The sequence below is a fragment of the Mesoplodon bidens genome (genome assembly GCF_964165515.1).
Source record: "Mesoplodon bidens genome assembly, chromosome: 2".
Taxonomy (NCBI): domain Eukaryota; kingdom Metazoa; phylum Chordata; class Mammalia; order Artiodactyla; family Ziphiidae; genus Mesoplodon; species Mesoplodon bidens.
This window is the reverse complement of record NC_138177.1, coordinates 186,054,893-186,079,522: the sequence shown is the minus strand read 5'-3', so window position 1 is coordinate 186,079,522 and position 24,630 is coordinate 186,054,893. Positions and strand designations below refer to the sequence as shown.

Sequence of the window (24,630 nt, the reverse complement as noted above, 5' to 3'; positions counted from 1 at the left end):
GCCATTTTCTCAGAACCGGAGCCGCCACCCCTCACCCCTGTCCTCTTCCAGCCTCCTCTTTCCCATCGCACCAAAGGGCTAAGTGGTGGGGTGCACAGGACATCACTTGGGTGGCACCGTTCTCGTCCACTGTTTGTTGTTTTTGTTTGTTTGTTATTTTTTTTATTTGGTTGCGATGGGTCTTAGTTGTGGGGGTGGGCTCCTTAGTTGTGGCTTGCCAGCTCCTTAGTTGCAGCTCATGGGGTCCTTAGTTGTGGCATGCGAACTCTTAGTTGTGGCATGCGTGTGGGATCTAGTTCCCTGACCAGGGATCAAACCTGGGGCCCCCGCACTGGGAGGGTGGAGTCTTATCAACAGCACCAGCAGGGAAGTCCCTCGTCCACCGCTTTTGACTGAGGGAAGAGGAGGTGACACTGTGTGTGGGACACTCGGGGGGGGGGGTGCCACGGGCTGAGGCAGCCTTGGCCCCCAGAGCAGGGACGGGGGTAGGGGGTGGGCTCAGAGGACCCCAGGCCAGCAACCAGCTGTGCTTGCCTCGTGGTCTGTTCTGATTCTTGCTATTTAAATCTTTTTAAAGCAGCCTGAGACCTGAGGTAGGGAAGATCATGTAAGAAATGCCCCTTTTTCACTTTTTACCAGAATGTATTTCATACATGCAGAAGAATATGGAAACTTGCACATGAGAGAAAGGGAGGAAGGGAAGGCCTTGTGTCCCCGTAACGGTGCCCAGGGTGTGGCCCAACCCTACCAGCTGCTGGGGCCTGTGATCGCAGTGTGTACACGGGTGTGCAGACACATGCACGCACACAGACACTGGTGACCCCGCTCTGCCTGCGGTTCGGCCCGTTCCCTCTGCTCCTGCATCCCCTGGATGACAGAGACAGGCGTTCCTCTGCCCGGTGGCCTGGCCACGGATGCTGCTGGGGCCCTGGCAGGTGTGCTGGCCTCAGCCCTGACACTGGGGCATTACTGGGAAGAATTCATCTGTTTCTGTGACATCCTCATTTCATGCACCAGCTTCACCAGCAGAGCCTGCGTTTGTCCTTCCCAAGTCCCCAGAACTTATGGAACTTGTTTCAACATTCCAGGCCCAGTTTTGTTTCTCTTGCTATAACTGGAGTTCCTGATGGCTCTGGGTCCCACAGTGCAAAGAGCGGGTGTGAGCTGAGGTGGGCTGGGGGCTTATTTTTGACTCGGCTGTCGCTGTCTCCCCACACGGAGCCTTGGGACAGTTCCACATCTTGGACGGGGTCCCGTGGAGGCCCCACCCAGGTGGAGGTTTCCAGGCTCAGTGCTCACGCAGACCCTCCAAGGGAAGGGGGCGGCCAGTCCCGAAAGGCTTGGGTCATCCTTTTCCTGAATCAAGCTGCTCCGGGCCTTGAGAGCTGAGGGGTCCGGGCTGGAGGGCTGGCTGCTGGCTCCCACGTGGCTGGTGTGGGTGGGAGCAGACCCCACGGGGCAGGACCTTATCTCTCACGGCTCGATCTGAGTTCTTAGGAGCGCGCCTGGCCCAGCACAAGTGCGCGGCGCACACCTGGGCGGGTTACGTCACCGAGTGTGTGAACGTGGGGGCCGCTCCATCCTCACCGTCCTCGTCCTCACTGTGAGCGGTGCTCCGCCCCAGCGCGCGACTCGCCCTCTCCAGGCATGAGCGTGTCTCGTCCTCCTAAATGTCGAGTAGGAAGCAGAGTCTGGGTCCTGAGACGCCCCATTTCCCGCCTGACAAGCGTTTTACTGCCGTGCATCCCGTTGGGGTTAGAAATACATCGAGGGCTTCCCTGGTGGTGCAGTGGTTAAGAATCTGCCTGCCAATGCAGGGGACACGGGTTCGAGCCCTGGTCCAGGAAGATCCGCCATGACTACTGAGCCCACGTGCCACAACTACTGAAGCCCATGCTCCGCAGCAAGAGAAGCCACCGCAATGAGAAGCCCGCGCACCGCAACGAGGAGTAGCCCCCACTCGCCACAACTAGAGAAGGCCCGCGCACAGCAACGAAGACCCAATGCAGCCAAAAATAAATTTACATTAAAAAAACAAACAAACATAGAAATGGCCACTTAAGGCTTTTTTGAGAGAAGAGGTTCCAGTGTGGGCAGGGGTGTCCCTGCCAGGTCCCAGCTCCTTTATGACCTGGGTTCCCAGATTAAGAAAGGAAGAAACTTCCCCAAACCAGCCTCCTTTGGTTTAAGTGGTGGGGCTGCCGAGGGGGGCACAGACCCCAGATGGCGCGGGATCCCACGTGGGTGGTCGGACCTTGCGCTCCATCCCAGGTGCGGCCTGCGCTGCCGGCATTTTTCAGCTCAAGTAGGGTTTTTATGACTTCAGAAAATTTTCCTGCTGGACTTTAAGAGAAAAACAATGGGTCTTTGTTTTAAGAGAAAAACAATGGGTCTTTAAACATGAGGCATATTTAGAGGCGGTCTCTTCTGTTCGATTCCGTGGTTTGTGTTTGTGTAAACTCCAAGCGGGCGCCGAGCCGGCGCGTGGGTCTGACCGCGTGTCTTCTTGCAGCTGGGGAAGAAGCAGGCCCTGCCGCCCTTCCAGCCGCAGATAACGGACGACTACGGCCTGGACAACTTCGACACGCAGTTCACCAGCGAGCCGGTGCAGCTGACCCCGGACGACGAGTAAGACCTGCCGGACGCGCGGGGCGTCCTGAGCTGCGGGGGCGTGGACGTGGGCGGGTCTCGCGTGGGGGGCGGGGGCGGGGCGTCCCGAGCCGCGGGCCGGGGTCTCGCGGGGGCCCGTCGAGCCTGCCCTGTCCCGTACCCACAGGGACGTCCTCAAGAGGATCGACCAGTCGGAGTTCGAAGGGTTTGAATACACCCACCCGCTGCTCCTGTCCGCCGAGGAGTCCGCGTGAGGAGCCGCGTTCTCGTCGTGGACGCGGGCAGACGGTGCGGGCCTGTCCCCGACCACCGCGCATGCATGCCGGGCTGGGCGCTGGCGGCCCGAGCAGAACAGCCCCTCCATCCGGCCCGCGGCCGCCAGCACCAGAGGAACTTGCTTCTTGTGCCTGCGCCGCGGAGGCCGCGGTGCTCGTGTCCGAGGGAGAAAGTGTCCCCGACCTCGAAGGTGCACACTTTCCACAGAAACAGAACTGACCTGCTCCGCCGGGAGAGTTAGCCTGTAACGTCCTGAGGAATAAAGTGTCCCGATGATGTTGAAGCTTCCCTCTGATGCCTTTTTTTCGCGGGTGGCACCCGCCCGGCGTCGCAGGCACGGCCCCACCCGGAGGAGGCGCGGGCCGGGGACGGGAGCTAAGTGCCTGCGGGGATCCACTGCAATGGAGCATTTTTACAGATTCGGAACATTTTCTAAATCCTGGTAAGTTCCTGTTGTTAATATTTAACAAGTATTTTCATACCGAGCATGTCAGTAGCCCCTGTGGTCTGACGCCCAGGCCCCCCCTTCACCAGGTGGGCACCGCTGGTCCCGACCCAGGCATTAGACTGACCAGGAAAATTGGATCATAGAGGTTCTAAAACACGGCTCACCAAAGCACCCGTAGACCAAAAAACAAAAAAAAAATTGAAAACTAAATCCGCACAAAATATATTTCTGGAAACACTAAGCAGTGCCTACATGATGTCTCGTGTTATGTATCAGATTTTTGGAAAATATTTTTGTCAGGAATAATGACGCTCAGAATTAGAAATTTTAAAAAGATATATGTATGATGGGTCCTAGCCTTAAAGTGAAACAATAAATCTAGAATACCCTCCCACACGCATCTCTGGGCACGGCTCACCCACTACTTCCCATAATCTGCAAAGGGGGCACGTGTCACTCGGCCACCCCCTTAAGTGAAAAGCCAAACCCAGGGTTTTCTAGAAAGAGGTAAATCGTGGGTTTGTAAGTCCCTGACATGTCAGGTGTGGCTCAGGGACAGGCAGTGTGTGTGGGGGGGGCAGGGGCCTTGTCCACCCCCGGGGACAGCAGTCCCCGGATGTCCCACATCGCCACACACCCCTAGGCCTTGCTCCTCTCCGTGTGTCTGCGGCCTCGGGCGGATCACGGTAAGAAAAGGATAACAGAAGCCACTGCCTCACCGTGACCCTCCGCAGACACGCCAGCCTCCCCAGGCCCCTGGCCCCGGTGGCAGTGTCCATGGAACGTGGACTTGTTCCAACCAGCCCCCCAGTTGTGATCAGAAGGACCCACCTCCAGAGACGGAAATGAGGGGCCACAGAACTTAGAGCTGCCTGGGCCTGAGGGGCGTGGCAGCCCTGCGGTGATGTCATCCCGGAGCCGCATGTGAGGGCTGCGAGGTCGCCTGGGGAGGGAGACCCCGCTGTGCCCAGGACAGGGTCACAGACAGCCTCAGGAGCCCCCTTCCTCCCAACAGGGGCCACGCATCTGTTCAAACTTAAGGCATTTCTATCAAGGTTGCGGTGTCGCCAAACAGCTTCCCGGCCACCAGTGCGGTTGCTCGTGTACAAGACACGTGCGTGACCTGTGCTCCTGGTGAGGGGAGATTTTGTGCACAGTCACTTGTTTTTATAAACTAAAGAAGCTGAAGGGTGTGCTGAGGTGGGGTTTGGAAACAAGTCATTAACATTTTCCAGCGGCTCCAGTCTCAATACGGTGTGTCCTTTTGATACGGTTCTTGGAAACTGTAAAGAGGTGAACGCGTCCCTGTGGTTTTGTACAGTGAGTGGCGGAGCACGTGGCCTTGGCTTTCCTTCTGCAGGGGGGGTGCCCGCCAAGGCCACACCCGCTCGTGTCTTGCACATTAAAGACGTTAATGACAGTGCGTGCTGTTGTTACTTTCATTAAAAGTAGGCGTCTCCAGGAGCAAAGGCTTCTGAAGCCATTTTTTAAAAACAGATTTTATTTTTCAGAGCAGTTTTAGGTTCGCAGCAAAAGCGAGGGTAAGGTACAGAGAGTTGCCATGTGCACCGCCCCCCGCCGCCTCCCTCTCCCAGCATCCCCGTAGAGGCTGCATTTGCTACAAAGGAAGAACCTGCTCTGCTGCATCACCTGGCAGCGGTACATTCTGTGGGTTTGAACCCAGGCTTGATACGTGTATTGCGTATCCACCCTTGTAGTTCAGAGTATTTTCCTGCCCTAAAAATCCTCTGTGCTCTGCCTATTTACGCCCCCTCCCCACTAACCCCTGGCGACCACTGATCTTTTTACCGTCTCCATGGCTTTTGCCTGTCCCTGAATGTCCTAGAGTTGGAATCACACAACGTGTAGCCTTTTCACGTTGGTGTCTTTCACTGAGAAATGTGCACTGAGGCTTCCTCTGTGTCTTTTCATGGCTCGTCTGAAGCCCTTTTTGAAAGGAAAATACCAACTTCTGGGAGTTAACCTTAGACTTCCACATCCTACACCCTCCCTCCTGCCGGTGCCGCAGCCGCTGTGGCTGTGCTGGAGGCGAGGCTCTTCCAGAACCTGTGGGCCAACAGCACCGGAAGGAGAACTACCCGCACACGCCCTCTGGCCCTGCTTCCTGTGGGCACAGAGGGCACGAACGAGACGCGGCTCACACGAGATGTCAGCAGGCGGGCCCGGCCCCTCCCCATGACTCCCGACTTGAGGGGAGCTGCTCTGAACCCCTGCAGGTGATGACAGGCACCGGTGACAGTGTCTTCCTTGCCGGCGGTAATCTACAGCTGCAGAAGGAGCAGCTTCACCTGGGGGTTAAAACACGGTCATGAAATGTGAGCCGATTCGGAGGGGTGAGCAAATTGGCCGTTCTTGTGCCAACTTGGGTACAAATACCCGAACTGCTGGTGACACTGTCACCTGCCTGCGGCTGCTCTGTCTGCTGAGTGGCCCAGTCCACTTCAGTCATCACGCTGCTCAGCATCAGCCAAAAAGGAAAAAGGACCCAATGTTTTGGCCTCAACACAAAGAGATGGGACATGAACACCTCACACTGACACGCTTTAATATACAGCTTTGGGGGATGCAGAGCAGAGAGGAGGTGGCCCAGCCGGTGGAGGGGAAGCCGTGGGCCAGGCTGCTCACCACACCGCGTCGTCCGTGCTCTCTGCCAGGCACTGGGCCAGGTGGCTCTCAATGTCCAGCTGGGTCAGCCTGCGAGGAGAGGAGAGGGTCACGGGCAGGGAGGGCGCCCCGGCCAGAGCACGCATCACCCGCTTTCACGCCCTTCCTGGGTGCTTACCACGCACCAAAGAGTAGCTGGAGAGAAACTGGGGACGGTGCCCTCGGCTGGCAGAACCAAGGAGGGGCCCCCCAACCAGAAAGGGCCTTTCCAAACCCTGCTCCTGGGTCCAAGGTCCCCAGGGCGCCCAAAAGGCTTGTCTGATGCCCATTCCCAGGCTCACCTGGCACCTGCGTCTGAGACTGAGGGGCACCCTGTGTCGGAAAGCCCCGAGTAAAGGGCGTGGGCAAGACACAGGGCCCCCCAGGTGGAGGGCGGGGTCCCCACCCCCCATGGCGGGGGCTCTATCTCATCAGTCAGACAAACCCACCAGGTGTGTCCACACCAACAAACGCCCCATGCGTCCCTTCCCTCCTTCGAAAACTACCCGCTTGGCAACCAGAAAAGAAAAGGTGTGAGCGCTGGTGCCTAGGAGGGTGGTCACTACGAAGGTGGGTGTGCGCCTCAGACCTGAGAATTTGTCTTCTTCACTCAGGGACTCGGCCCCTCTGGGGAAGAGGACTTAGTGGGGCTCCGAGGCCCACGGGTCAGCCCCTCGGCATTGGGTGAGGGAGGGGAGAGTGGACGCCGGTCACAGCAGGCACCTCCCATCCCTGACCTCGTCTGATGCCATCAAGGAGGAAAGGCCGGGAATGACCGTCCCCCGCGTGCTGGTGGCCCGTGGACGGTCAGCTTGCAGCCACGGTGCCCAGAGGGCGGCAGAGCCAGGCATTCGGCAGACCAAGCTGGTCACCTGGCCAGAGTAGACAGGCCCTTCCCTGCACCACTACGTCCCGGCGCCAAGCTCGGCGAGCCCAAGGGCCACGGCCTCTCCCCCGGTGCACGCCCACGGCGGCCCCTGCTGCTCGCGGGAGCCCCTGCCAGTCTGGGTGGGTTTCTGCTCCCTCCTGGGGATTTGAGGCCCCCGGCCGGTGCCTCCTCGAGTCCAGAGAGGCCCCTCGGCCCGTCCTGGGAAGCAGCCCCTCCACGTGCCTTCTCCAAGGCCACCAGAAGACCCTAAGACCTGGACCAGGTCACCTCGTCTGGGGGCTGCCCGGCACTGTCCCTCGGCGGGGGCGCGGTCTGGGATTCCCTCACCCCCCAACAGGAGCCTCGTGGCGGGTCCACCTTGCACACTGAGCTTCTGCCTCTGTCTCCCACTCGTGCCCGGTGCGTGGACGGGAGGCCCAGCACAGGAGGGGGCTCTGCTCCGACCCTCCAGGGGCCTCGGAGCACGTGAGACCCCACGGGCTGGCCTGGGTCTCATCACGCGGACACGGTGCCTGTCTGGTTTCCCGTCCTCACGTCAGGTGGCGGGAGGGAGCCAATCTCCCGAACCAGCCCCGAGCTCACGGACACAGAGGGGCTTTCACACACACGCGGTACATGACGGCCCTCAGGTCAGAGAAGAAGCTCAGAGAACAAACGGTTCTGAGTGACCCGGAAAGCGCGAGGCTCCGAGAAAGACAAGCAGCGTCTCACTATTGCCCGTGGCGCTCAGGCCGCCCACACCTCCTGTGGCCCAGCAGCCCATCCCTCTGCTCCGAGGGGTGGCAGGGCTTCCAACTCTGCCCAAAAACAGTCCCCAGGATCACTGAAAGCAAGCGTGGGACAGTCCCGTTTCTGTCCCCTAAGGGCCTGCCTGACCTGTCCCCTTACCCCAGGGGTGGTGGGGGGGGTGCTTTCCACTGTCACCCTGCAGGCTCGGGGTGTGGCCCGGCAAGGGCCGCCTCTCTCCTTCTTAATCAAAGGGAAGAACATGCTAGAAGCATTCCAGACACACGCGGAGGCCTGGACCCAACCGCCTGACACCTACTCTGCAATCCCGAGGCATCCTGCCCAGCCTCAATCTAACTGCTTAAAGAGCTCAGACTGGAACTTTCTTTCTAATGTATCTAGGAGTCCTTTTTTAGACTGTGTAGAAAAACAAGTAATCCGAGAATAAAAGCCACCCCTAGAGGGGCTGGGCTGCACGTCTGCTGCCAAGAAGACGAATTTCCCTCCAGGGCTCCGATGGTACTTCCGTCCCTGGGTTTCTTTCGATGGGTACAAATCAAGAGGACTTCGTATTTTAAAAAGCATTCATGGCTTCATCAAGACTGGTAGGCGGGGTTGGGGGGGACGACTTCCCTGGTGGCACAGTGGTTAAGAATCCTCCTTCCAATGCTGGGGACACAGGTTCGAGCCCTGGTCGGGGAACTACGATCCTACATGCCGCCGGGAAACTAAGCCCGCGCGCTGCAACAAAAAATCCCATGTGCTGCAACTAACACCCGATGCAGCCAAAAATAAATAAATAAATGTTAAAAAAAAAACTGGTGAGGGAGCTGGTGTATGCAGCCCACAACTGTCCTGAAGCATCAGTACAGGCAAGAGACATGTCCGGTGAGCCACGGGGTCTGGGAAAAATTCTCCAGCGCTACAAGGAGCACGGGCATCTCAGCGCGGTGCCACACCCGCTGCACCCCCGCCATGCCAGACCTGTGCCGGCCGGGGGGCCTCGCCCACAGGCCCCCCTGGGGACAGCCACCTCCTCGCCCTCACTCCCCCCACCCCGAGCCGTCCAGGCCCCCAAAAGCTTGGCTCCAGTGAAGTGTCGCCACTGGAGGAGCCTGGATATTTGACTGCAGACCTGCGCAGTTTTGTGCCACACATTTTGATCACTGGTTTGATGACTTCTGTTTGTCATCAGCTGCTAGTTATACAAGCCACTCCCTTCACCCCCCAGGGCTGGTTTTACTTCTGGAAAACCAGAGACAAGGCACGGAACTGAACCCACTCTCCAGGCCACAGGACACGCAGCACACGTCCAGCTACAGAAACCGGCCATCCACCCCCTTCATCCAACCAAGCTCCTTCCCGCCGTCCTGACCCCCATGACCCCCACACCTGTGTCCTCGGCCTTGTGACACGTGGCCCACAAGCTGGGCAGTTGGGACTGCTTAGCAAAGTCCAATCCCATCACCCTTACTTTTAAAAAGGTATAAAAATATACGTTAGTCTTTTAAAAAGAAAAAAGTATCTCTGGACACAGAAATGAAGTCTTGTTTTTAAAACTGGCAATCCACCCCACGGGGGAAGGTGCCCGAGGAGCTGTAACAGAAAATTGCTCAGTGACCCACAGCCTGGACTGGCTCTGGAGGCAGTCCACCTGGGGACGCCAGTCACCACCAGGTTCCCGGATGTCAGGGTGGACCCGGTTAGAGCCAGAGCCTCCCTGCCCTCATGCTGCAGAGTCCCAGGGGCCCCATCCAGGAGACTGCAGCCTGTCAGCAGGGCCCCAGGCCGGTGGACCAGCAAGTAGACTCCCAGACCCGCACCCCTGTGCCCTCTGGCTGATCAGCACCGTCTCTGCGCTTTGCCAACTTCTTCTGTGTGAAATATCACTTTAGAATGCCAAAGTGGCGCTCAGTTACCCTAGCCTTCTGAAACTGCCTGTGGTTTCCAAACAGGGAAAGGGCCACCGGGTGGCAGCAGAGGGGCCCCTCACCTGGGGGCGAAGTCGGCCTGGCACATGGGGCAGCTCTGCAGTGTCGGCGACCCCTCCACGGACGGCTGCTCCTCGACGCTGGAGGTCCCGCGGGGCTCGGGCGCGGGGTGTCGTTGGGGGGACCACGCGGAGGACCCCGTGCGCCCCAGGGCCTCGCGGAGCACTCGGTCGGAGTGGCTCGGGTCCCCGCCTCGCCGCGGGGCCGGCGGGAAGGGCGTCCAGGAGAAGGTCTCGGTTCCCACGGTGAAGCTTTCCGGGGGCGCGCGCTCAGCGCTGCGCCTGGGCTCCTACAAGACGGGGTCGTCGGACCGCGCCCTCCCCGCCCCGCCCCAGCCCGAGACCCGGAGCCACGCGGGGACCACTGCACACGTACCTGGCCGGGGAACGCGGGCAGCGGCGGCAGCTCGCCGTCCACGTTCAGGTCCGCACTCGCGACGCGCAGCAGCTCAGCCCACGGCCGCGCACACTCGCCGCCGTCCGGAGGGGAACCGGGGGGGTTGCTCGGGCACCTGGGGCTGCGGGGCAGTGAGAACTCAGCCGGCGGGGAGGGCACAGGAGGGAGGACTCAGCGGGGGCGGACAGGTGTGCAGCTCGGCGTGGGGAGGTGAGAATTCCGCGGGTGGCGGTCGGGTGGGAAGAGCTGGGGGGGCGGGGCAGGACCGAGGCGGGCTAGGGGAAGCACGTGGGGACGTGACACCCGGCCACTGCTCGGCCGGGGACACTAGGCTCCCCATTCGCCCCGCTGCCCCCAGCCCCGGCCTCACCGGACCCCCGAGGGCGGCCTCCGCCGGCTCAGGCTCAGCTTCGACCGCCGCGCCGGCTCCATCCGCCCGGAGCCGGCGCGTCCGGCGGAAATGAGCGGCCCGCGCGCCGGCCCCCGCCCCCGGCACAGACCCCGCCCCCGGCACAGACTCCGCCCCGGGCACTCCCGGCGCGCCGGGACAGAACCCGACCCAGGACCCCCTCCTCAATCCCCGCACGGCCAGACGTGAGCTGTGGACCCCAACTCCCACCCCCACGTTGGCGCTTGACCCGACCCTGGGGACCCCACGACCTGCTCCGCAGGCCATGAGGTGACCTCTCCTTTGTGGCACTATCGGAGGGTGGTGTCCTGACCCCAACTTTTGGGGAGACGGAGGCCAGGGTTCCTCCCTCCACCGCGGAGGCGTCACTGAGGTCGGGAGGCTGCCTTGCCCTGAGGGAGTCATTTTCCAGCTGAGCCGGGGGATGCCGCCCTCACCCCTCAGGCCTGGGGTCTGCAGCGGCTTCTAGGAGGAGGAACTGCGCGGGAAGACAGCTGGGGGTCCTGGCGTCCCCACCCGCCGCTGCCAGGCCTGATCTAGCTCTGCCACCTCCCTCTGCATCGGCAGCCCTGAGCCTGGGTGTCCAGCTCTGACGACCCGGGCGATCCTTCCCCGTTTCCTTACAAAAGGGAGGAGCTTAGTTTCCTTAATTAAGAGATACAGGGACTTCCCTGGTGGTCCAACGGTTAAGACTCCGCGCTCCCAATGCGGGGGGCGGGGCCTGGGTTCGATCCCTGGTCAGGGAACTAGAGCCCGCGTGCCGCAACTAAGACCCGGTGCAGCCAAATAAGTACATAAATAAAAAGCAATGTGAGACGACCAAGTGCAGGGCCCGGAGTCCTGGGCCAGGGGCGGGGGCCTGAAGGTGGAGGGCCTTTGAGGGGGCTTCTGTGACACCCCGGGCGCCAGGCACTCTCGTCCAGTGACCTTGCAATCCGCCACGTGGTGGCAGCAGACGCCCAGGCACCCTCGGCCACTCCTGCAGATGCAGAGTTTGTGCCCTGGGGGCCCCAGGATGGGACTGAGGTGTGCAGGACGTGCTGGGTGGTGGGGGGTTCCCAGACACGGCGCCACTGGCTCTGGCTTCAGCCTCCGCTGCTTCAGAGCCTCTCCTGGAAGTGTCACCGCGCCTCTGAGCGCCAGCCGTGGGGACTTCCAGGAGGAACGCCAGGCCTCCCTAAGGCAGACGGGGGGGCCCCAGCAGGCCTCGACGGCCGGCGCGTGCCCGGCCCTCGGGCCGTTCTGGGAAGCCGCATGGGGACGTCTGTGTGAGCAGCTGCCCCACCCCAGCAGGGCTCTGGGAACTGAGCCCTGGGGTCTTCAGCGTCCCGGCCTCTGCCTATACAGACCTCACACAGCCGACTCCCCAGCCCAAGACAGGCAGCTTGAGGTGAGGCAGGAGCAGGGAGGGTCTCAGGTGGACCCAGGTGCCCCGAGGAGGTGCAGGCCCCCGTGGCTGTTAGGGCCTGGCTGAGCCTGGCTCTGGCCTTCAGAACAGGGGGTGGGGGGCACTCATGCTCCTTTGGCCTTAACCACGCCAATGGGCCTCATTTACCCTGGGCTGCTGGGGGGTGCATGGGATCTAGACCCCAGGCCAGGCAGCACAGAGGCCCTCGGGGTCCGTGCTCCGGGGACGGCAGAGCCAGAGCAACGTGTCAAAGCTGTCTCCTGGGGCTTCTCCTCTCTGGTTTCATCCGGCTGCTGGGGATTAACTCCCCCATCGCCACTGAGACCTACAGCCGGGGACACTTCCACCGAGAACAGAGCCGGGGTGACCCGTCTGCCTGCTCACGGCAGGTGCCGGCACCCGGCAGGAGCCCCGTCCCCTTGGCCGCCGCTTTCCCAACAGCTGCCCGCCGCCTGCCCAGCCTGCACGAGGACCTTCTGGAGGTGGAAGGGGACCCACCTTGTCCCAGCTGTCCTGGCGTTATCAGCAAGACGCGGTGGCAGTGAGGGAGAGGGGGGGCTGGAGGAAGTTTAAAAGTTGAACTTGATTAAAAGGCTCCCGTTTTCTGAGCCACCTGCTGCAGTGACAGGCCGCGGGCTTGACTGGAGAATAATTTCTGATCAGGACTGAGGCTGGCACTGCAGGACGAGATTTTTACAAGCCAAGTTTATGTTTACAGAGAATATTTCACGTTCTGGAGGAGGCAGCCCTCCAGCGAAGCAGAAAGGGCACCAGTGGGCAGGGGTGGTGGCCCCACCAGCTGTGAGGCCACCTCCCTCCGCGCTCTCTGGCTTTGTCCACGATGGTGAGCCAGGTACGCCCTCCCCTCCCAGAATCAGGGTAACGTCTGTGGCCACCTGGTCGGGGGCCCAGCCCTCCCCAGCACCTTCCGATACCTCTGGGCTCCTGGTGTCCTTAGAGCCACAGGGTGACTGTGCTCTGTCCTGCCCCCCGACGGAGCGGAGTTGGCCGCTGACCGACTGGTGCCGATGCCTCCACTCCACGGTGGGCCGGCCGGGCAAGACCTGTCAGCTGGACCCCGGCCCAGGGCCGGCTGGCGAGATCCGAGCCCCACTTGGCTTCCCCACACCCTCCTTTGGGGCCAGCTCTGCCATCGGGGCAGCCAAGACGGCACAGGCGGGCAGAGCAGGGCCTGAGGCCGGCGGGCACGACCAGCCCCAGAGAGCACCACAGCCTCCAATTTCCAAGTGGAACAGGGCACCGGGGGCACGTGCTCCGCGTGGGTGCCCCGTCGGTGCCCATGCCGGCCAGGATGGCCTCAAGGGCTGGGCCGCCCCCTCCCTGGAGACCGGCCTTCTGACGCGGCCACACCTGCTGGCCTGTGGGTGCCAAGCGGGCAAGCCTGCCTGGAACCGGGCAGTGCATTCGTGGGCACGCAGAGCGCCAGGCAGACAGGCTGGATTGAAACAGCTGCCTGGGAAACATTGCAGGATCCGTCGGGCAGCAGAGTGCGTGCAGGGCCCACTCACTGGTGTGGGAGTTAGGGCACCCTCGGCCTCCTCAGGGACCCTCGTCACGGCTGCAGAGGGGTGGGCGTCCATGGCCGGGACCTGCCATGGTCAGCGGGCTAAAGCCAAGGGCCGGCTCGGCCTCCAGCCTCCACTTCAAGAGCCTGAAAGCCACGGGGCAGCCGGGGACCCTTCCACCGAGAACAGAGGCGGGGTGACCCGGCGTGGCAGAGACAGCAGCCTGTGGCCAAGCACCCATCCTGGCCACCACCCCTCCCCTGGACAGCCACCCTCTCCCAGCATGCATAGCGAACCTTGTCACTCCCTTGAGGTCCCCACTCTTCCCGCCCCCAAGCCCCTCCTCTGCTGCTGCCCCGCGTGCAGCCACATCGGCTCTGCCTCTGTCCCCACGTCTCCACTCCTGCCGACCCTTGGGCTCTCCTCTGGGGTCCCCTCCGCAGAGAAGCCCTCTGGACTCTCCCTGCCCCTGTCGCCTGCCTGGGTTTTCCTGCCATCCCCGCCCCCCCAGTGGGACTTGTAGGGCTAGGGTACTATGTGCCTTCCCGGGTAGGCAAGCCTGCACTCTGCCCCCACGGTGTCCCCGGGGCCTCGGGGGTGCCGGAATCCGAGGATGAGTGGGGCCGACGAGCGGGTGCCAGCTCAGCTCTCCTGTGGGGAACGGAAGTCCAGCAGAGACCAAGCTTTGAGGATATTGGGCGGCTGACCAGTGTCCCCTGGGAACCTGTGAGTGTGACCTTGTTTGGGAAGTAGGGTCTTTGCAGCTTTAGAACCAAGTTCAGATGCAGCCGTACTTGGCGGGGGGGGGTGGCCGGGACCCAGCATGACCCGCGTCCTCACAAGAAGAGGGCTGTTTGGACACAGCCACACAGGGACAAGCCACGTGACGGCAGAGGCAGCGACTGGAGGGATGTGGCCACGAGCCCCGGAGCACCTGGAACCCCAGGAGGCCAGAAGAGGCGGGAAGGAGTCTCCCCCGGCACCTCCAGAGGGCACGGGGCCCTACGACACCTTGAGTGTGGACTCCTGGCCTCCAGACTGTGAGAGTGGATCCCGTTGTTTGAAGCCCCCAGGTGGGTCATTTGTGCAGTAGCCACAGGACACTGACACAGAGACTCTGGCCTCTCCAAGCTGTCGGCACCATGTGCAGCTGGAAGACTGCCCCTCCCCTCCCCTCCCCTCCCCTCCCCTGCCCTCCTCTCCCCTCCCCTCCCCTGCCCTCCTCTCCCCTCCCCTCCCCTCCCCTGCCCTCCTCTCCCCTCCCCTCCCCTGCCCTCCTCTCCTCCCCTCCCCTCCCCTCCCCTCCCCTCCCCTCCTCCCCTCCCCTCCCCTCCCCTCCTCCCCTCCCCTTCCCCTCCCCTCCCCCTCCCCTCCCCCCTCTCCTTCCCCTCCCCTCCCCCCTCTCCTTCCCCTCCCCTCCCCCTCCCCTCCTCCCTCTCTCTTCCCCCACTGGGTGGAGAGGGTGGGCCAGCTCCTCCTCGCTCCAGTGGCCTCTTGCCTGCTTACCGCAGATCTGCTGGCCAGAGCCTGGCCTTCTAGGCCCCCACCGTGTCACCCCCATTTCTGTGTGAGCCATTTCCGACCACCTGCTGTGAGGGAGACCTGACACAGAAAGTTCTGACCCCCTCCCTGGGGACCTCCTCAGGCAGGGGCTGTCCTCAGGCTGGCCTGGGTGTCCCGGTGTGGCTCACGGGGCGGGCATCCCCATCAGAGGTGCTGCTGGGCCTCAGCTGGGTCCTCCCCCTGCTCCCCCTCCCCCTCCTCCTCGTTGTCCTCCTCCTCCCTCTGCCACCCCCTTCAGCCCCCTCCTCTCTTCACAAGGGCACAAAGGCTTTAGCCCCTCCCCGTATGGACACAGGCTCGGTCAGGGCTCAGCAGACGGTTGTCTGACCTCCCTGCAAGAACGGGTAGGGGTCTGTTGGGGCAGGGGTGGTGGACACAGGAAGCTGCTTCCTCCCTCCCACCCCCGCCCCCAGGGGCCATGCTCCTGGAGTTATTTTACCTGAGTCTTACTGGGACCCAGGACTTTGGCCACCAGAGGTCCCAGCAGCAACCACAGGTCACGGGGCGTCAGCCTGAGACCGCTCAAGGGACGCCAGCCCCTGGCAGAGGGCCTGTGTCTCCTTTCCACTGCCACGTTTAGGGCAGCAGCTGGTCAGGGCACAGCTGTCTGTTGTCTGGCCCATGGGGGCAGGAGGGGGCCGGGCCACCTCTCTGACGTGAGACCCCTTGGCTTCACCATCCAAGAGGCAGGAGCAGCAAGGACCAAACCCCCAGGCCCCACCCACTCCCCTTGCCCTGGGTGCTGAGCTGCTTCTGCCTTGGCTGTCGCAGGGCCCTCAGGGGCCTGGCAACCCCCCAGGCCAGAGGGCAGCCCCAGGTCCTGAGTGTCCCCTTTGAGGCCTGCAGGGGACTGTCCGGCCACTGGGGCCTGGGGCCCCGTGGAATCACTTCTCTGAACTGGCCTTACTCTCGTCTGTAGCCCAGCTTCCTGTCTGTGCCCACCACCCCTGCCCCAACAGAACCCTACCCGTTCTTGCAGGGAGGTCAGACAACCGTCTGCTGAGCCCTGACCGAGCCTCTGTGTCCACACGGGGCGGGCTAAAGCCAAGCTGGGGCCAAGCAGGACATGGCTGGAAGCCGGCCAGGTGGCCGGTAGGTATCCACCCAGGCTGCCGTCTCAGCCCCCTGGGGCCACTGAGGCCAGCCTGCCCTCCACTCCTGCCGCCTCTGTCTCCCCTCCTCCTCCTTGGGCCTCACCCACTGGGCCACTCTGCAGGCCCCTGGCTGCGATGCTGGCAGGAGGGCGGGAGGGCCCTGGCTGGGGCAACAGCCCAGGGAGAGAGCTGGCCTCTCACTGTTCCGGAGGCGCCTTCTGGCCCAGCTGGCCGCTCAGAAGAAGGGTGGGGGAGGGGGGGAGGGGGGAGGGGGAGAGTGCAGGAATTTAGGGAACCCCCCAGGTGAGGGAGGGGCGGGACGGGGACCAGGAGTCAGGGACATGGGACCTGTTTGGGGTCATTCTCAGGCAGTGGGCACCTCCCAGAGCTGCTGCTGCCCACCAGCCAAGACAGCGGCACCCGGGCCCTGACACGACTGAGCCCCAGTCGGGCCATCCAGGGCCTATGAGCGGCTCAGCAGGCCCTGGAGAAGGGGCGCAGCCCGGCTCCTCCCCCGCTGCTTCCTCCCTCTCCCTCAGAAGTGCCTGGGGCCCCTCCGTGGCCCAGCCCCCCCACCACATTGCCGGTCACCCCACCCAGGCCAGGCACAGCTGAGCTGGCCTTCCTGGCCACCCCTGCACACAGGGGTCTCCCTCGCTGGGGCCAGCTGAGCCCACACGATCCTCCTCCCAGCTCAGCCCCGCGTTGACTGTCACCCGTCCAGGAGGGGTGGGTGGGCGGCTCTGAGGCCGAGGTGGGGCAGGTCCCTGACAATCAGAAATCAGAACCATGCCGAGGCTGTGTCAGCGCCTGGGCGGTGGAGCTGCCAGAATGGGCTCCCTGAGCTGCTTCCCCCATGTCTGGCCCACGCGGGGCTCACTTCCGGGCGCCAGCCCTGCATCGGAGATCAGACGGGCCGTCCAGCCCGTCATCGGCTGCGTGACAGTGAGCTCCGAGCAGGGACTTGAACCCAGGTCTCCTGTGCTGCTGCCTGGCTGGTGGACTTCCCGACTTAGTGGCACTGAGTGGCCCTGAGGGGGGAGTTGGGGTCAGCGGGTGAAGGTGGTGCGGGAGCTCAAAGCCCTGGGGCAGGGACGAGCGGCAGCTTCTCTAGCCTGGGAGACCCAGGCCCGGCCTAGGCAGACGGTGGAGCCAGCTCCCCTCCTGGGTGCCCACGTGCCTCACGGGCTGCTCCTGGGCTGGGGAGGGGCCCCCGAGACCCTCAGGGAGAGGACTATCCCCCTGACTGTGCACCCATGCCCAGCGACCCCAGCTGCCCAGGGTCTGCTCTCCTGCGGCTGGTGAGTGTGGCCAGTGTCCCTCTGGCGTCCCCAGGCCTGGGCGCCTGGCCTGCCCCTCGATTGGTAAAGACCGCCCCAAATCTCCTGGACCACAGCATCCTTTGAGGGAGCCGTCCGCTGCTGGGTGCCCCGGGGTGGCCGGTCCCCCCGAATAGCAGCCTCTCTTCCCCACGTGATGAGAGCGGCTGGCCAGCTGGGCAGGGAGGATGCTGCCGAGACCCGGGGCCGCGCAGGGCTTCGAGCAACTGTGGGCGATGGGCCTTCGCAAAGCTGCCCGAGGACGCCCGGCAGCACAGGGTCCTGGGAACCGACCCGAGCCACATGGCCCTCGCCAGCCTCCAGGGAGAGAACCTTCCAGTGCTGCCCCGGGTCTGCGGTCGGTTGTCCCCACCACACCCTCCTCCGACCTGCCCTCACCCTCCCAGCCTTTGTCTGTCTGCCTGCCCCTCCGCTCGGGTCATTCAGAATGTACAGTAGCCACTTCTGAAAAGGTGAAAGAGGCAGGTGCAGTTAATCATAAAAACATATTTCATTTCAACCCAACATATCTAAAATATTACGTTTCACCGCGGAATCGTATGTAAGTTATTAGCACGTTTCTGCACATTCTTCTCTTCAGGCTGGGCCTTTGCACACAGAGTACGGCTCCTGTTGGCCACGTTCCAGGAGCTCAGGGTGGGGCCACGTGTGGCCGTGTGACCCTGTCAGGGGGGAGGGGCCTGGGAGCACAGGAAGCTCCTGCCACGTGCCCACTGGAGCCCGGGGTCATACTCTGGGCTCTATCTGCCACGTCAAGGCTGCAGGCTCCAAGGAAGCGCTCCTGACCCCCCCTCACATACCACATCAGGGTGCTGGGGGATGCTGAGAAGCAGGACCCCCCTGGAGGTCTGCTGCCCTCCCACCCTGGGTCCAGCCTTCTGCACCTCACCTGTGGGCCGACCTGGGCCCTGAGCCCTGGAAACACCCTCTACGGGCCTCAGTTACCCTGTTTCTTTTCAGCCTGGCCTGAGAGCTGATGTCTGCTGGCAGGGAAGAGACCCCGGTGTCTTAGTCCGTTTGGGCTGCTGTGACAAAATATCAATACCATAGATGGTGGCTATAAACAGCAGAAATTTCTCTCTCACAGTTCTGGCGGCTGGAAGTCTGAAATCAGGGTGGCAGCATGGCTGGGTTCTAGTGAGGGCCCACATCCAGGTTCTGTGTCCTCACGCAGTGGGACACAGACCTGTGCCATCCCTTTCATGAGGGCACTAATCCCATTCACCAGGGCTCCACCCTGGTGACCCAGTCACCTCCCAAAGGCCCCACCTCCCTAATTGGGGTTAGGTCTCAACATACGAATTTGGGGGCCACAAGTGTTCAGGCCACAGCATCTGCATGGCTCCCAGGTGGGGGTAGGGCACCCCCAGGTCCAGATGCTTTCTTCACAGGCACCGTCTGGCGTGGGCAAGGAGCAGGGGTCCCTATGGATTCACTCACTGGCCTGTCTGCAGAAGATGGGTGATCGTTGATTTTCCTCCAGAGAAGCAAAGTAGGGAGAAAGAATTGGCGTGGGAGATCTCCTGCCGCAGAGACCCGGGTCCCCCTGCAGCCCTGCACATCACAATCAAACACATGCGCTGGAGGTAAGCTCCTTACTCTGCCCAGGCTCCTTGCCAAGCCTGCAAGACGGGCCCTGAATCCACAAGCTCCGACAGAGACGCTGCTCTCCCGGCTGCTGTCAGGGCTGGGACTCTGATTCCCAAGAGGAAGTCCAAAATGAGACAGTTTCACTAGTGAAAGGAGAGCCTTGGAGCAGAGGGCAGATACCAGAAGTGGGAAAGCTTCGCTCTGAGCTCTTCCTCCAGATGGTGTGACTCGGTGAGGGTCCCCTCCCCCGGGCAAGGCGCCCCACTCCACCTGGTGCCAGGGTGCCCACCCAGCCAGCTTTGGTGGCCCGTCCTCTAGGGTGGGTGATACAGGGCCCCACCCCCCACGGTTAGACGTTTTTGCCTGAGAGCAAATCAGGACAAACTACAAGGTCGGAGAGGGGTGCATTTTTCCCTGGGAAAATGCATGCTTGCGGAAAATAAATCATTTAACAACTTAAATTTGCTACATTCCAGAACAGAGGCGAGTCGGTGAAGGGTGGGTGCAGCTTTTTACCTGGCACCATGGAGCCAGGCCCCAGGCTCGGGGGCTGCTGGCAGGGCCGGGTCCTGGTAGAGGAGGGTGGGCCCCACGTGGCATGGCGACCCGGGGTGACCTGTCCCCAAGGCAGGGGGAGCTGGGGCCTCTCCCCTTGGGCCTCTGGAGCGGGGCCCTCCCAGGGTCCCCTCAGCCTTCTTAGGTGTGGGCTGGGGACACCTGGAGCTGGGAGAGGCTCCAAGTTCCTGAGCGCCCTGGGGCAGCCGCTGCCCGGAAGTGGCCGCGCTTCCCATGGAGGAGGGTGCGCTGGCCAGGGCCCTTCCCAGCTAGGCGCTGGGTGGGCAACCCTGCAGGCACAGACCTCTGGGAGGGCCCTGGCCTGCCTGCTCTCTGCCCCGACTGGACCTCAGCCGTGCTCCTGCCCGGAGGGTTTTTCCATCCTTGTGCTGAAGACTCAAGAGATGCAGGCAGGCCTTTCTGGTCACAACCACGAGTTCTGTGTCTGTGTGTATGAGTCTCTGTGTGTGTGTGTGTCTGTGTGTGTATGGGTCTCTGTTTCTGTGTCTGTGTCTGTGAGTCTGTGTCTGTGTGTGTCTGTGTCTGTGTCTGTGTGTATGGGTCTGTGTGTGTGTGTCTGTGTGTATGTGTCTGTGGGTCTGTCTTTGTGTGTGTCTGTGTGTGTATGGGTCTCTGTGTCTGTATGTGTCTGTGTGTTTGTGTGTGTCTGTGTCTGTGTGTGTGTGTATGGGTCTCTGTGTGTGTGTGTCTGTGTATGTGTCTGTGTGTCTGTCTCTGTGTGTGTCTGTGTGTGTATGGGTCTCTGTGTCTGTGTGTGTCTGTGTGTCTGTCTCTGTGTGTGTCTGTGTGTATGGGTCTCTGTGTGTGTGTGTGTGTCTGTCTCTGTGTGTGTATGTGTATGGGTCTCTGTGTCTGTGTGTGACTGTGTGTATGAGTGGGTATATGGGTCTCTGTGTCTGTGTGTGTCTGTGTGTGTGTCTCTGTGTGTGTGTGTGTGTATGGATCTGTGTGTGTGTGTGTGTCTGTCTCTGTGTATGGGTCTCTGTGTCTGTGTATGTCTGTGTGTCTGTCTCTGTGTGTATGGGTCTCTGTGTGTGTATGTCTGTGTGTATGGGTCTCTCTGTGTCTGTGTCTGTGTGTTTGTGTGTCTGTGTCTGTGTGTGTCTGTGTGTATGGGTCTGTGTGTGTGTGTGTATGTCTGTGTGTGTATGGGTCTGTGTCCGTGTGTGTCTGTGTGTGTCTGTGTGTGTGTCTGTGTGTGTATGGGTCTCCGTGTCTGTGCGTGTCTGTGTGTCTGTCTCTGTGTATGTCTGTGTGTATGGGTCTGTGTGTCTGTCTCTGTGTGTGTCTGTCTCCGTGTGTGTGCGCACACAGTCTTGTGTTCTCTGCCCCAGAGCTGAATCCTGAGGCTCCTCCTGACCAGGGTGTTTCCTGCCAGGAGGCCAAGGCTGGAGGGGCTGCCGGGTGTGCTGGGCGGTGCTGGGCCCTGTCCTTCCAGCTTCCCTGGGGTGCTGGTCTCTCAGGCCCGCCTCCTGCCCTCCTTTCTTCCTCTCAACTTTGCCCTCCCTCTCTCCCCCTCCCCCTCCCCCTCTCCTTCCTGGCAAGCAGATCGAAATCCAAACTTGTTGTGAACTTCTCCCCTGCAGTTGTCCGCTGGCCCTTCCAAGTTAAACATTACTCACGGAGATGAGAGCCCGCTGGGCAGCGCTGGCCTGGAGGTGGACCGGTCTGGAGAAGGTGCTGGGCAGAGGCCAATGCCAGGCCTGCGGCGGCTGTGGAACTGGGGGTGGGGCTGGGGTGGCAGCCGGGAGCCCCACCCTTTGAAGTGGGCTGTTCCTTAACCCCTGCACTGTGCCCAGAACGGGCAGGACAGCGGGCAGTGGGGCCCTGGGCGGGGTGGGGAGGGGCCGCCCAGGGGCTGAGAGGGGCTTGGCCTGGGCCTGGCAAGGGCCCTCCCATTGGCCGGTGGCTCCTGCCCTGTGCCAGGCTGGGGGCGGGACTGGAAACAAATGTTTGGAGAAGTAGCCTGTGTCTTTCGAATCGATTCCCCTTATCTCACTCTCAGTTTTCCCAGCAGCGAAGTGGAGGCACAGGGGTGCTGGGTACTGGACGTCCCTTCCTCCTCTGGGGAAGCACCCACCTGCTCACCCGGCAGCTGCTCCACCCCACCTGCCAGTGATGGGCTGTGGCTCTGGGGGCCTCCTGGGCCGGCTGAGAGCAGGGTTCCCCAAACCGCCATCCCCCGGGGGCAGCAAAGCTGGGTTTGCCCACCCTCCTCTCACTACCTGCTCCACCCCTCTGCGTGGACCCCAATGGGACCCAAGCATGCCCTCGCCTTAGGGCCTTTGCACCTACGGCACCCTGCCCACAGCGCTCACCTCTTACCCATCTCAGGGCTCTGCTGATGGCCCTCATGAGGAGCACGCCCCTCTGCTTGGTATCCCACCCCCCTCACCCTAGTCTTTTTGTTTTGGCTGCGCCGGGTCTTAGTTGCGGCACACGTGATCTCTTTAGTTGTGGCATGCGGACTCTTAGTTGCAGCACATGGACTCTTAGTTGCGGCATGCACGCGGGATCTTGTTCCCTGACCGGGAATCAAACCTAGCCCCCCTGCATTGGGAGAGCAGAGCCTTACCCACTGGACCACACCCTGGTCTGTTCCTAAGAGCATACACTCCCGACTCATATAGAACATATGGAAATTTAATTTTACATTGTCTCCCATGAAACTGTAAGCACTTGAGAACAGGAATTCTTTTCTGCTTGTCACAGTTTGGCCCTTGATAAACCTGGTGGAAGAAATCAATTTCACAGTCACGCCTGGCATGGGGTCTCACCCATAGGCACTCACTGTCCCTCAAGGCCTGAGCCCCCCGCCTGCACTTGGGTCCTAGCCTGGGCAGGATGCGTCTGGCTGACCAGAGCTCAGACCAGGGCCCCCTGTGTGGGGGGTCCAAAGGGTGTAAAGGAAAGGGCGGGGCAGTGGCTGTCCCAGGAGTCTGAGCCTTACATAAAAGCCCCAAGGGAGGGAGTTCCCTGGTGGCCTCGTGGTTAGGATTGTGTGCTTTCATCGCTGTGGCCTGGGTTCAATCCCCGATCTGAGATCCCAGAAACCATGCAGCGCGGCCAAAAAAAATTAAAATAAAATAAAATATTTTTTAAAAAAGGGAGAAGGGTGGAAGGACAGAGGCACACAGAGTCCCGCGCGGGTACCTGCGGTAACGGTGGGGCGGCCACCTGACCTGTTCTGGGGCCACAGGCCTTCCATCCTTGACCTTCACACCCCACAGTGTGAAGCCTGCCCCCTGCCCCTCACTGTCCCACAGCTCCCAGACCCTGTGTCTCCGGTCCAGACGGAGCTTGTTGAGGTAGGTGCTTAACTGGACAGGCCACGTGTGCATCCCTGCTGGAGCCACCTCCACTCAGGGCCTGGGTCTGCTCCGGCCTGGGCCCTCTCTCTCGGGGCCTCCTCCAAGCCTGAGGACACAGCCTCAGGGTGCGGAGGCTCCTGGGGGAGCCGTGGAAAGGCCCACCTGTGGCCCCCGGCAAAGTGTTCTGCACAGCTTTTCGTGAACATGTCTGTGTGGGGCTCTGGAGACGGGGCCGCCCACCGGCCTGCCTCCTGTCCAGACCTGCGAGTGTGCCTGCCTGTGTCAGACGGAGGCGAGTTGGGACTTCGTACCTGAAATGCAGCAGGAGGGCAGGAATGTGAGCCTTGAAACCACCTTCCTGCGATGTTGTTTCTGGGAGCAGGGACGGCAGCTAATGAGCTATCGAAGTGTCTTCTTTGCCTTTCTGGGCGCTGGCGGCGCAGAGCGTGGCCCCAACCCTCGGCCTGGCCCGTGCCAGCGGCTCCGACCCCCCACGACGCCCCCGCAGCCCTGCCTGCTCCCCTTCTCCTCGGCCCCAGACCCAGTGTCTGCTTTCTGGCTGGGGCTGGGGTTCATACCGTCCGTCCCAGGCCCTGTGGGGCGATGGGGAGGCGCAGGCCCTGCTTAGGGGAGGGGAACCCGGCATCCCACCAGGCAAGGTAGCCTCTGCAGGCCCAGGGGCGGGGTGGGGGTGGCCTTGCTCTTTCGGACTCCTCCGCCGGAGGAAGAGCTCCTTCTTCTGACCGTGGCGGGGACGCGGGGCTCTCCACGCCGAACTCGGCCGTCCTGCGAGGCCCTGCCAAGGACTTCTCAGCCGTTTCGGCAAGCGTCTGAGTCCACGACAAAGCAAGTGCCCAGGAGTGGGGCAGACCTCCAGTCCTGAGTGTCCCCACCCTCGGTCTGGGCTGAGGGCAGCCCTCAGGCTGGGCACTGAAGGGACAGCTGGGTAAAGTGTAGCCCAGATGGAGACACAGCCTGGTGACACCTCAGCCCAGGAGGAGGGATCAAGGCCCCCCAGTCCTGCAGCCGGACCAGGACCAAGGTGTGGAGCCTGAGGCCCGTGGACCACACAGCCGGGAGGGCAGTAGCCCCGGGGCCGGGCAGTGTGACAGCCTCACCCAGGGGACCGACACCCACGGGCAGTTGGCACTTAAGAGACCAGGCCACAGGGCCTCCGGTGCTCCTGCTGCCTGCACGGCCCCAGCACGGTCACCACAGGGGCCACACAGGGGCCACCGGTGCCGAGGCAGCTCCCACAGGGCAGCGGCGTGGCAGGGAGCCCGGGGCGGAGGGGCCCGGGGAAGGGCCTGGCCAGCGGGCAGCGGGCACGGGGAGGCGGAGGGGCCCACGGGGGCTCAGCCGGGCGGCCCCGCGTGGCGGCAGCGGCGGGAGGCCTGGGCGGCAGGAAAGGGAAAGGTGACGTCATTGCCGCCTGGAATCTGCTGTTTGGAGGCGTCGCCATGGAGACCGGAAGGCTCAGGGTGGGTAAAAATAGCAAACCCAAGAGGGTGTAAGTTCCAAGAACGCGAGTCTCTGAAAAGAAAGGAAAACACGGTCTCGTTCGTTCTCCGGTTCTCGAGGAGGACAGAGGCCGGGGGCTGGGAGCCGGGGGAGGGGCCGCGGGGCTTCCGGCTGGGCCGCCACCCGCCGGCCCGCGGTCCCCAGGGTCCCTGCCGCCCGCCCGCCGGGAGCTTTGTCCCCAAGCAGGGCGTGGTGCACGCCAGGCTCCCGGCGGGGGTGTCTGGAGTCCGCTTCCTCCGGGCGGGGCTGGCGGGAGGCGGCGCTGGGGCCACTTTCCCCCGAGGCGGGGCCC

The 24,630-nt window shown here is 62.3% G+C and overlaps 2 protein-coding genes across 6 annotated transcripts in view; one reads left to right on the top strand and one right to left on the bottom strand.

The window, feature by feature from the left end:
* The window catches only part of PRKCZ (protein kinase C zeta), a 101,342-nt gene extending 98,173 nt beyond the window's left edge, over positions 1-3,169 (top strand). For all 3 annotated transcript variants that reach the window (XM_081226094.1, XM_081226095.1, XM_081226093.1), the window contains exons 17-18: positions 2,513-2,628; positions 2,777-3,169. In XM_081226094.1, coding sequence (XP_081082220.1) covers positions 2,513-2,628; positions 2,777-2,864 — 204 coding nt within the window. In that variant the 3' untranslated portion in view covers positions 2,865-3,169. The remainder of the gene's footprint in view (positions 1-2,512; positions 2,629-2,776) is intronic.
* Positions 3,170-4,806: 1,637 nt separating this feature from the next.
* Positions 4,807-10,450, bottom strand: FAAP20 (FA core complex associated protein 20). Of its 3 annotated transcripts, XR_014015240.1 has the most exons (6): positions 10,371-10,450; positions 9,980-10,121; positions 9,607-9,893; positions 5,981-6,049; positions 5,434-5,643; positions 4,812-5,281 (listed from the first exon to the last, which is right to left on the bottom strand). XR_014015240.1 is itself a non-coding variant. In XM_081226757.1 (5 exons), the coding sequence occupies exons 1-5, from the start codon at positions 10,430-10,432 to the stop codon at positions 5,640-5,642; spliced, it is 564 nt and encodes a 187-aa protein (XP_081082883.1). In that variant the 5' UTR covers positions 10,433-10,450; the 3' UTR covers positions 4,807-5,639. The 3 variants fall into 3 exon arrangements, 2 of the variants coding, with proteins under 2 accessions (XP_081082883.1, XP_081082882.1); XM_081226757.1 differs by having other exon boundaries at positions 4,807-5,643; XM_081226756.1 differs by lacking the exons at positions 4,812-5,281; positions 5,434-5,643 and having other exon boundaries at positions 5,882-6,049.
* Positions 10,451-24,630: the final 14,180 nt, after the last annotated feature.